General features: G+C 43.3%; 1 protein-coding gene across 2 annotated transcripts in view; it reads left to right on the plus strand.

The window, feature by feature from the left end:
* The window catches only part of rgl1 (ral guanine nucleotide dissociation stimulator-like 1), a 34,911-nt gene that overhangs the window by 15,576 nt on the left and 6,632 nt on the right, over nt 1-12,703 (plus strand). Inside the window, exons 1-8 of one of the 2 annotated variants that reach the window (XM_053625950.1) lie at nt 339-1,108; nt 4,759-4,869; nt 8,274-8,482; nt 8,966-9,040; nt 10,329-10,522; nt 10,914-11,038; nt 11,660-11,875; nt 12,439-12,542. In XM_053625950.1, coding sequence (XP_053481925.1) covers nt 1,082-1,108; nt 4,759-4,869; nt 8,274-8,482; nt 8,966-9,040; nt 10,329-10,522; nt 10,914-11,038; nt 11,660-11,875; nt 12,439-12,542 — 1,061 coding nt within the window. In that variant the 5' untranslated portion in view covers nt 339-1,081. Of the gene's footprint in view, nt 1-338; nt 1,109-4,758; nt 4,870-8,273; nt 8,483-8,965; nt 9,041-10,328; nt 10,523-10,913; nt 11,039-11,659; nt 11,876-12,438; nt 12,543-12,703 lie in introns of those variants that run through there. The other variant, XM_053625949.1, reaches the window with a different exon arrangement.

Genomic DNA, 12,703 nt, shown 5'->3' on the forward strand with positions numbered 1-12,703 from the left:
GGACTAAAGCACTGCTGCATCACTCTCGTTAGGTAGAAATGAAGTGAGGGCTAATGCCACATTCAACTCAAACTAGTAACTCTGAATTTCCAAACTCCTGACTGGGAAAACAAAAAACACCCCCTCAACTTGGAATTCCTTCTTGAAAAGTCAGGAAAGCCTCCTCAACCCAAAGGTTATCGAGTGGCGTTAAATCGACATGGCCGCTCACATCATCAACCGTAAACCCGGTAGCACTTCTTACCTTTAAACGACAGATGGACAGAGAGAGATTGAGAGATAGGTGGGCTAAGAGATAGAGAGAGATGGGGACAGGCAGACGGAGAGAGAACGTGAGACGGAGACACAGACGGGAGAGCAAGTTAAGTTTGAGATTGGTGAAATTGTCTAAGTCTATTCATCAACTCCACTGTAACTGTTCCAGACAACAATAACAACAACAACAACAACAACGTCCCTCTGTGATTAGCAACCGCTAACCTCTCACTCACAGAGGAATAACAAAAACACCACAATCATCAAGCAAACCACTAAACACTTCAGAAATATTTCAACATAAACATATTTAATGTGTTTCAGGATGGAGTAAAGGATTTAACGCCTAGTTTAATCGGCTTGTTTAGACGAGGTGTTCGATAGAGTGCTCGGTAACAAGGTTAAAATCACAGGCTGGTTTATGATTTTAGGATAAACTGAGATAGGATGTTTTAATAAATACTTCTGATTTGTATTCTATTTGTAGAATATTGAACTTGTCAGGTCTTCGCGTGATTTGTTTGATTAGCAAGTTGTTTGTTTAGCATTTCCATTGATTGAAGACTAGGCCCTCTGATGGCGGAGTGAAGTACTGCAGGAGGGTTTTTGGTATACAATGGGATGAATAGGAAGTGGGCAGAGGGACTAGAGAGCTGGGACGGGACCGAGTGTGTGAGAGTGAGAGTGAGAGAGAGAGAAGGAGAAAAGAGGGATTTAACGATCATATTTTGTCGTGGTTTCTTTTTTTTTTTTTTCTTCCTCCACCGGATTTAGCAGTGTAGCCCCGCACTGATGCTACAAACATACGATGTGAGGAAACGTCACCATGAAGTTCGCCTGGAAAGCTAAAATGGTAACGTTAATTCATTTATTTGAAAGTTTTGTTACTTTCCTCTAATGGTTTGGAAGAGAAAGACGGCGGATGGAGGGACGGAGGAGGAGGGGAAGAAAAGAGGGACGGGATATAAAGGAAAAATAAAGAATAATGGAGTTACAAAAGAGCGCGAGCTGCTGCGTGGAACTGAAATGAACATTGTTGCCAAGTAACACAACTGTCGTAAAAAATGTTAGCTGTTTGTGTTTGTGTTTATTTTATTCTCCGTTTTTAAACATGGCCGCGAGGGATTAAAAAGAAGGGGGGAAAAAAATAATACTTTTTGCGAGTTAGGAGACCGTTATTTTCACTCGGGGGGGACGAGGAAGCGATTAGAAAACATATTTTCGTCAACTAAAGCCCGTTAGTTTCTCTTGTGAAAATGCAGAGTGATTTCAGGACTACTACTAAATAGTATTGCCAAAAAAAAAATAAAATACAGCAGTAACTATAGCAACCGCTCTATTTTCCCATTCTAGTCAGTATGCTAGGATGCGGTTCGAAAACTAAGTTTGATGGGAAAAAACTGAGGCGCTTAAAATGATTAAAATAATTGGGTCACACCTACTTATTTTTATATCTTGTTATTTTTTTCCCTTCTCCATATTAATTTCTTTCTTTTATTTTATATATATATGTTTTTTAAATAAAATAAAATAAAATAAATCGTTACATCTATCCGATGCAGTATCTGTGTTCTGTTAGGGTTGGTACAATACCGTGATATCGACTGCGATATCGATACTGAACAATATCCCAGACGATAATAACTAAAAAAAGAAATAGATTTTTTTTTTAAACCAAACAGTCATCATCTGACCTTTTATTTTTGCGTTTAAAACAATTTAACCGTTCTGTTTTTGTAAATTGGTTGTTTTTAGTTTTAGAATAATGAAGCGATTTTTTTTCTACTGTCAGTGGATGAAGTGACATTTGGTAGCGAACAAGCACGCAGACGAGATCGAGAGATATCCGGCTTGATGTTAGTCATGTTTTTTTTTTGTTTGTTTGTTTAAAAGAAAAATAATTTTGTACCGTCGTTAAATTCTGGATTCCGATCGGTCAGAAGGTGTTCGTTCGTTCTCCGTAAGAGCAGATCTGGCCAATCGGTTTTATATTAATACGCTCGTTCTAAAATGTTCACGTGTCTAAAGTAAGAGCTCGTATGGCGGACGCTCGACACGGGCTAACGCTAACGGTGTCGGCGCTTTGTGCCGCCCGGGCGTAAAGCAATGCGAGTAACGTAGGTGATCGTTAGCGGACTAATTAGGCTCGTACGTCCCACGACAGTAAATGTAACTTTAAATGGATAAAAAATAAAGGTGTTTTGTAATGAATTAAAATGATCGTATGAGGAAGGAAACTCTTCAGGGTGAGCTGTTATTGGGGGGAAAAAAGGATCGTCTTTAGTGTGGGGGGGAAATGAACTTCTTCACACCAACCTATGCTTGAGTATTTTCCTATGACAGCGTGGCATGGCGTGTTTTATTCCTTATGTTGCAAACCGTTTAAAAACATTTGAACTTTGTAAAGCGTTGTGGTAAAATGATATGACGGGAATTACAAACCGACACGCGTGACGTTAGCGTGGTTTCAGAATCGGGATCTGCCGTTATTCATCTCCTCGTAGTTACAGTCGCGTATACGCTGAGCGTAACCCTTGACCTGTGCTATTACTTTAGGAAAGATGCCTAAATATGAAGAATACAATTTCTCGGCGCTATACCCAAAGTTGTTCTTTTTCCCACAGGGTCGTTTTATACGGCATCGTCCCTTAATTTCAGGTTACAGTGTAAGCCTGTGTGTATTTAAACACCAAATGACTGTTTTATGAAGCCGAGTTAATAACAGGCTGCGTGGAAACGACACTACAAACAATGCACGAGCACTTGCACTTCGAAATCCTCGGTACTTTGCACTTTCGCGCCGCATAAACGTTAATACGGCGGAGTTTCCTGTAAGCAGGTATGGGTTTACTTAACGTTTACGGGACGGTCGGAGGTAAAGCCGTGACGTTGAGTTTTCCGACACGTTCGGGACGGCGGGGTTTACGCGTCTTCGCGTCAGTAACACGACAAGCTGCGTTTTGTTCTTGTCGGATTAACCTGAAGAGAGAGAAGAAAGAGAGGCCGATGAGGGAACGCCGGATTATACTGATTATTGCTGCTGTAACGTAAGCGAGAACAAGGACTAACGGGAACTTTTATGCAACTAGAAACGGATAAAAAGTCAGCTTGAGGTTGGAAACAATAACTCGTCGATTAGTTTTATATCTCTAGACTATATAATATGTAAATATTTCCATGTATAGAGTGACCTCATTAGTAATAGATTGAAAGTGACTTATTATGTATAGTGAGAGTATCTTTATACACCTCGGGTGAAATGTGTGATTACAATCTGGCAACCCGGCCAGTAGAGCTCGGAGGCTCTTAATACACACAAAGATTTTCTTCTTCTTTTTTTTTTCTGTGTCAGATTTAAAAATAAATAAATAAATCATCATCTATGTGGCATGTTCTTTTATTTATTTACTGCTGCTCTGAAAAGGAACGAATACACCCACTCAAAACCCATAAATTAATATCATTAGTAAGTATGAGTACGTCAGAATAGTAACTATGGTAACGACAGGGCGTGGCCCGTTTTGATTTTGTTTAGCAGAGTAGCAGTAGGTTTATGACGTATCCCTGAAAAACTCCGAAAATAAATTTAACACAAAATGGTGTGGGTTGTTTATTATTATTATTATTATTGTTGTTGTTGTTGTTGTTGTTGTTGTTGTTGTTATTGTTGTTGTTGTTGTGGAATTATTGGACACTCATTCACAATTCACTATTATTTGTGAAGAAATAGTTTATTGGCAGAGCTGTCTGTGTGAGAGTGTGTGTGTGATAGTGTGTGTGATAGTGTGTGTGTGTGAGTGTGAGTGTGTGTGTGAGTGTGTGTGTGTGAGTGTGTGTGTGAGAGTGTGTGAGAGTGTGAGTGTGTGTGAGTGTGTGTGAGTGTGTGTGTGATAGTGTGTCTGTGTGAGAGTGTGTGTGTGATAGTGTGTCTGTGTGAGAGTGTGTGTGTCTGTGTGATAGTGAGTGTGTGTGAGAGTGTGTGTGAGTGTACGAGAGTGTACTGTGGACTCAGCAGGCAGTGTGTGTGTGTGTGTGTGTGTGTGTGTGTGTACTGTGGACTCAGCAGGCTCCGGGTTCCGAGTGTGCGCACCTCCTGCTATTGTTTAGCGGCGTGGCCGGTGTGACTCGTTCAGCCCAGTGTTTATCTCTCAGAGCTGTACAGGAAACAGATGGTGAATGCAGCCTCACCGCTCGATTCTGATTGGACGAGCCGTGAACTCCTGTCGTATAAAAAAAAAACAACTAGATTTTACAATTGAATCAGGTCGTGTGCTTCATTTCTGCCCTCCAGCTCCTGTCATGATGTTCTGTGTTTCCATTTCCACATTTCCATATTCCACACACACACACACACACCGCTGATGAGTAGAGTGGGCGTGGCCTAACAGCCTAACAGCTTTCAGTACTAACTCCATGTTCGATGCACATCAGTGTGTGTGTGTGTGTGTGTGTGTGTGTGTGTGTGTGTGTTGTGTATAATGATCGTTTTCCCTCTCGGTGCAGAGCTCGGTGCAGGACTGGGGTGAGGAGGTGGAGGAGGGGGCCGTTTACAGCGTCACACTCAAGAGGGTCCAAATTCAACAGGCGGCCAACAAAGGGGCAAGATGGCTGGGGGTAAGAGAACACACACACACACACACACACACACACACACACACACACTACATCAAAGATGGACGCTGTTACCAGAAGTTGATTATTTTCATCATTATAACAGCAGCATGTGTTTTATTCCTCTTACGCCACAGCTTCAGCACAGTCATATTTTTTTTATCCATTTATAGTTACATTTAACATTGTGGAACGTCCACGAGGCATGTTTTCACTTGCGTTATAGCAGCTGTGAACAGTCCTTCCCTCACCAGCCTCTCTTTCTTTTCTTTTTTTTTCCCCTCTCTCTCTCTCTCTCTCTCTCTCTCTCTCTCTCTCTCTCTCTCTCTCTCTCTCGAAGTTTGTAATACAAAAATTAAAAACCACGCCTCTTTTCACGTTAGCAAGAAGCCACAGAGAAGCGTGAGCTCCTCCTAAACCTACAGCCTTACCTCTGACCGTTACAAAGCGCACCGACACTGGAGACTCCTTCCGTGAACGTTCCGGAAGACGTTTTCACACGTCAAACAAACTCCGCAGAAAACGCGCCGAGAGAACGCCACAGACAGAAGCGTAAAGCGTACATGTAAATACAAATTAATAAATGAATGAAGGAACACGTGCTGTTTTCGTCTCTCTTTGGTGACGGAATTTTCCGGCATCCTGCAGAAATGACAACTTTATTATAACGAGCGCATTCCTATAAACCTGTCCGAGCTGCCGTTCTAGAAGACGAATCGATGCCTTCCGACCAATCACGATCCAGAATTTACAAGTAAAAAAAAAAAAAACGAAAGAACATCTAGAAGTGAAAGGAAACGTCGGCGGTGCGCTGGTTTTGAATAATTTACCGTCTGAGACGCTCACGGAAGAAATGTCGCTGCGATTTCGGTGAGAACTCGTAACCTACGATTAAAAAAAAAAAAGGGCGAGAGAACGTCTCTTTCATTTGAAACCCAGCCCGGGTTAAGGTTAAAGGTTAAAGGTTATAGATAAAATAATATTCGATATGAGCGACAGTGAACATTTTAGGCTTTCATGAGGTTAGGATGGCCCTGAAGAAGCCACGGAGGGAGGGATGAAGGGATGGAAAGGCAGGAAACACGACAATCTGCTTCTAATCAGTGCTTTTTACCCCCCGCCCTCCATCTGTCTTTCTCCTGCTCTCTCTCTCTCTCTCCCTTTCCCTTTCTCTCTCTCACACACACACACACACATGGTTTTACAGACAAAACATTTCATTGGGTGAGAAACAGGTCCAGTAAAGCAGCGCTGAGAGATCAAAAACGCTTCTGAAACTGATATAAATAAGATAATAAGATCCGGACCGTGGTGTGCGCGTGTTGTTTTAGACGGGTGTTGGCGTAGACGGGAAAATAACTCGAACGTCTGTTAAAATAACAGACGGATAATCCTGCAAACATTTTTGTTTTTCCACGGTACAGGCCTGCCGATTCACTCCTCCTACCGCGGTTTCTGACATTATCGCGCTGTTTTATATTTGACGATTCAGTTCCTACAACCGCTACACAGCATTAATGCGCTCGCTCTGATACGCCCTTATCGTTTCTACGGTAACAGCCCGCTCGCAGGGATGCGTACGGCGGACGTTTGTGTAAGGAGACGTTTACGGAAGGAGTCTCCGGTGTCAGAGCTTTTATAAGAGTGAGAGCTGGAACTTCCTGAAGTTTTATTTATTTATTGTTTTACTTATCGTCTTGGAGAGAGAGCGAGAGAGAGAGAGAAGAGAGAGTCTGGCGAAGGAACGGCCGTTCATAGCTGCGATAACGTAAATGCGAATTTGTTTCACGGGCGTTCCGCAACTCTAAACGGATAAAAAGTAAAGAAATGTAACCGCTGCGGAATTGCTGTTTTGTGGAGCGACAGTATGAGTACCTTTCACCTTAGCTTGTGATAAGCCACGCCCCCGTCACTGAGACTGACAGGTACATAGGCCACGCCTCCTTCAGCGACACTAATACACATCGAGGCCACTCCTCCTTTAATGAGACTGACTCACATAGAGGCCACTCCTCCTTCAATAAAACTGATGGGTACATTGGCCACGCCTCCATCAGCGACACTAATACACATCGAGGCCACTCCTCCTTCAATGAGACTGACTCACATAGAGGCCACTCCTCCTTCAATAAAACTGATGGGTACATTGGCCACGCCTCCTCCAGCGACACTAATACACATCGAGGCCACTCCTCCTTCAATGAGACTGACTCACATAGAGGCCACTCCTCCTTCAATAAAACTGATGGGTACATTGGCCACGCCTCCTTCAGCAACCCTAATACACATCGAGGCCACTCCTCCTTCAATGAGACTGACTCACATAGAGGCCACTCCTCCTTCAATAAAACTGATGGGTACATTGGCCACGCCTCCTCCAGCGACACTAATACACATCGAGGCCACTCCTCCTTCAATGAGACTGACTCACATAGAGGCCACTCCTCCTTCAATAAAACTGATGGGTACATTGGCCACGCCTCCTTCAGCAACCCTAATACACATCGAGGCCACTCCTCCTTCAATGAGACTGACTCACATAGAGGCCACTCCTCCTTCAATAAAACTGATGGGTACATTGGCCACGCCTCCTTCAGCAACCCTAATACACATCGAGGCCACTCCTCCTTTAATGAGACTGACTCACATAGAGGCCACTCCTCCTTCAATAAAACTGATGGGTACATTGGCCACGCCTCCTTCAGCGACACTAATACACACAATTTTTTTTTATCCATTTACAGTTGCATTTAATGTTATTTTAATCCCCAACTATCAAGTACTGAGCCCCAGAACCCAATCAGCGGTTCCTTGAGCTCCTCGCAGTCTGAGCTCTACCTGAACGTTATTAGTTTCACAGCTGGAAGTTGATTACGACCAAAACTCCAGCGCAGAATCACAGAGAACAGAGCTCGGAACCTGGAGACTTTTCTGGAAGAAAGGAGGAAGAAAAAAAAACACACACACACACTTTGGAAGAAAGCAAATGCATCTTTTGATTTATTGTTTTGTTTTTTTTTTCTTCTTCTGCATTTGTTTATCTCGAAAGCCAAACACACACGGCCCGATTTCGACAGTTAAATCTGATTATAGACTTGCGTAACTGGAGCTTTTCTACAGCGGCGGGGCTCAGGCGTCGTTAACACACAAAGCACAACTAGCACTTATTGTTAGAGAAACAATTTTGAGAAGAAGAAAAAACAGACGTGTATAATTTCCCCCACGCTGCACGGCTGAGACGTTTTGACTGCTTCTCAAGGCTGATGTAGATAATAGAAGTCTGTCTCGGGCAAAATCTCTTCTGTGAATAACAACCTCAAAGACTAGTTCATTTTGAAAGCTTAGAATTATATCAGAAGTAATGCTGATGATAACTAACTCTCTCTCTCTCTCTCTCTCTCTCTCAGGTGGAGGGCGATCGGTTGCCCCCGGGTCACACGGTCAGTCAGTTAGAGACGTGTAAGATCCGCAGTATTCGTGCGGGGACGCTGGAGCGGCTTGTGGAGACCCTGCTCACTGCGTTCGGCGATAACGATCTCACCTACACCAGCATCTTCCTGTCCACCTACAGAGCCTTCGCCAGCACACACAGCGTCCTGCAGCTACTGCTCGACAGGTGTGTGTGTGTGTGTGTGTGTGTGTGTGTTAGCTTAGTTCATGTTAGTCTTCAGTCAAAAATCTTGTTCATGAAGGTCGTTATTATGATATGAATTAGATCTGTTTTGAGGAGCTACAGTATGAGTACCTTTTCACCTAAGCTTGTGATAGGCCACGCCTCCTTCACTGAAACTGACGGGTACATAGGCCACACCTCCTTCAGCGACACTAATACACATAGAGGCCACACTTCCTTTAACGAGACTGACTCACATAGAGGCCACTCCTCCTTCAGTAAAACTGATGGGTACATTGGCCACGCCTCCTTCAGGGACACTAATACACATAGGGGCCACACCTCCTTTACTGAAATTGACAGGCGCATAGGCCACACCTCCTTTATTGAGCCTAAATGATGACAAATCCTGCCGCTTCTGTAAGTGACGATGCTCTGAGCTGAAATTCTGTGTGTGTGTGTGTGTGTGTGTGTGTGTTATGACAGGTACGGACACATGGAGGACAGTGACAGAGAGAGCAGTCAGAGCCAAGCCGGGGAAAATCGAGGCGCCGTGAGAACGTGAGCCATTTTGAATCCTTCCACATGCTCTCCATAAGCGTGCTGTATTTACTGTAATACTCGTACACGCAATACTCTATAAACCTGCTGTATTTACCGTAATACTCGTACACGCAATACTCTATAAACCTGCTGTGTTTACTGTAATACTCGTACACGCAATACTCTATAAACCTGCTGTATTTACCGTAATACTCGTACACGCAGTACTCTATAAACCTGCCGTATTTACCGTAATACTCGTACACGCAGTACTCTATAAACCTGCCGTATTTACCGTAATACTCGTACACGCAATACTCTATAAACCTGCCGTATTTACCGTAATACTCGTACACGCAATACTCTATAAACCTGCTGTGTTTACCGTAATACTCGTACACGCAGTACTCTATAAACCTGCCGTATTTACCGTAATACTCGTACACGCAATACTCTATAAACCTGCCGTATTTACCGTAATACTCGTACACGAAGTACTCTATAAACCTGCCGTATTTACCGTAATACTCGTACACGCAATACTCTATAAACCTGCCGTATTTACCGTAATACTCGTACACGCAATACTCTATAAACCTGCTGTATTTACCGTAATACTTGTACACGCAATACTCTATAAACCTGCTGTATTTACCGTAATACTCGTACACGCAATACTCTATAAACCTGCTGTATTTACCGTAATACTCGTACACGCAATACTCTATAAACCTGCTGTATTTACCGTAATACTCGTACACGCAATACTCTATAAACAGACACGAATGTTGATGTGTGTGTGTGTGTGTGTGTGTGTGATGATTACACTCCATGAAAACATTCAGGATATGCTGGACCAGCACTTTATTTTTTTTCAGAGGAAACAAAGAAATTAGGAAGTTATGATTAACGGCGTGCGGCTAGTTAATGAATCATAAAAGACTCATTGAGTGAAACTGTAAAGATAAAGATCTCTGCTTCGGACTAACCACTCTGCGTCATGTCTCTCGCTCTCTCTCTCTCTCTCTCTCTCTCTCTCTGTCTCTCTCTGTCTCTCTGTGTCTCTCGCTGTCTCTCTCTCTCTCTCTCTCTCTCTCTCTCTGTGTCTCTCTCTGTCTCTCTCTGTCTCTCTGTGTCTCTCGCTGTCTCTCTTTCTCTCGCTTTCTTTCTCTCTCGCTGTCCCTCTGTCTCTTGCTGTCCCTCTGTCTCTCTCTCTCTTGCTGTCCCTGTGTCTCTCGCTGTCCCTCTGTCTCTCACTGTCCCTCTTTCTCTCTGACTCTCGCTCTCACTCTCTCTCCCTCTCTAGGGCGTTAGCATCCATCCTGAGGGCGTGGTTAGACCAGTGCCCCGAGGACTTTCAGGAGCCACCATCTTACCCGAGTCTGCGCAGGGTTTTAGGGTTTCTGAAGAAGGCGATGCCAGATTCCGAGCCGACGCGGAGAGCGCAGAGCCTGCTGGAGCAGCTACAGAGTCATTCCAACGGGGAGAGTGAAACAGACGGTCAGTCTGTCCATCCTTTCATCCATCAGTCCATCCATCTCTGTTCTTTGTCCATTTATGTACACACACAGAGAGAGAGAGAGAGAGGACGTCTTTGCCAGCTTGTCATAACTGAATACGCAGAGAGAAAGAGTGCAGCTAAATGAGTAGACATGACAGACGGATATTGATGAATGAAGAGACGGTTCAAACATTTATGTCTTTCCGTTCTCTGTTTCCATCCGTTCATCCATATCCGTCTTTCCTCATTTTCCCCCTGTACTCCTTCCCACTCAATTTCTATTCATTCATTTTTCACTTTTTTATATATATATTTTTTTTATGGATGGATTTATATTACACTAAACATGTATAAATCCATCCATGACAACAGTTACCTTTTGTCCCACAGGTGGTTTCCACGGTAACAGCCCTTTCTGCCTGGGCGAGGATGAGGAAGTGGAGATTGAGGTTCAGGAGGACTTCCTGTCCTTCAGCGCCGACCTGGTGGCCGAGCAGCTCACTTACATGGACGCGGTGAGGGAACGCATTATAATATACTATAATATTCCCGTAAATATATTATATAACGTAATAGGATTAAAAGCTTATCGTTTTTAAAATAGGATATGAAATGTAGTTAAATAAAATACATTCTACAATCTAATCATTTTGTTAAAAATTATATTTAGAAATTGTACTTTTGGACAGACAGACAGAGACAGGCAGACAGACAGCTAATCAAAGACAAACCGACAGGAATAGAGAGATAGATAGATGAAAATAGGTACATAGATAGACAGATAAATATAGATAGTCAGATAGACAGACAGTTAATCAAAGACAGACAGACAAGCATAGAGAGATAGACAGACAGAAGATAGACAGGTATGCAGACAAAAGGAGACACAGACAGACAAAGATAGATAGATAAATAGATATCTCAGTATATCTGCATGCAGCTGTATTTACAGTTCAGTTCCATTACATTTGAATTATTATGAATTAAATGTTGGTTCGTTTCCTTTATATTTAAATATTTTCATATATAAATGTGTTTATTAATTATTCATCTGAATCAGCTACCAGTCCAGCTTTCCTGCGTGATTACTGTTTTTCTTACCTGTGTGTGTGTGTGTGTGTGTGTGTGTTCCTCAGCTGCTCTTTAAGAAGGTGGTTCCTCATCACTGTCTGGGTTCCGTTTGGTCTCAGAGAGATAAGAAGGAGAACAAGCAGGCGGCCCCCACCGTGAGGGCCACCATCACCCAGTTTAACGCTGTGGCAGGCTGCGTGGTGAGCACCGTCCTCCACCCGCGACACCTGCGACCACACCTACGAGCACGAATCATCCAGCGCTGGATCGACATCGCAAAGGTACACACACTCACTCGATCAACGTAAACACGCACGTAATAAAGGCTTACCATAGCCAGTTTAAACACCGTGTTTAGGTTTCCCGCTTCTAAATATTAACCTCTGATTGGATGGATGGATGAATGGACATGGATGGATAAATGAATGGGTGGATGAAAAGGAACGGAGGATGGATAGATAGACATGAATGGATAGACATGGATGAATTTATTGAAGGATGAATAGACATGATGGAGGGATCAATAGACATAGAGGATGGACAGACATGGATGAATGGATGGATGAATAGGCATGGAGGATGGATAGATTTGAATGGGTGATGGATGAATAGACAAGGATGATAGATAGACATGGATGGATAAATGAATGGATAGACATGGATGAATGGATGGAAGGATAAATAAATAGACATAATGATGGATGGATCAATAGACAGATGATTGACAGACATGGATGGATAAATGGATGAAAAGGAATGGCTGATGGATAGATAGACATGGATGGATGGATGGACGGATGTAATATGTTGAAATGGATGAGGTGTTGTTTTGTCTTTTCCTCAGGAGTGTCGCATTCGTAAGAATTTCTCCTCCCTGAAAGCCATCGTGTCGGCCCTGCAGTCCAACCCCATCTACAGACTGAAGAGAGCGTGGGCCTGCGTACACAAGTGAGTCTCCATGACGCTGTAGAAACGCTTCTCCTTTCTGCTGAACTACTTCCTCTTCGGCCCGTACTGTCTTAAACGCTGCAGCTTCTTTACATGCTCAGGTCATGCCTGACTCACCACTTCCCTAATACTGTACATCTATATGGCGTTTTTCTCTCTCC

Source organism: Ictalurus furcatus, chromosome 5 (genome assembly GCF_023375685.1).
Source record: "Ictalurus furcatus strain D&B chromosome 5, Billie_1.0, whole genome shotgun sequence".
In the NCBI taxonomy this organism is placed as follows: Eukaryota; Metazoa; Chordata; class Actinopteri; order Siluriformes; family Ictaluridae; genus Ictalurus; species Ictalurus furcatus.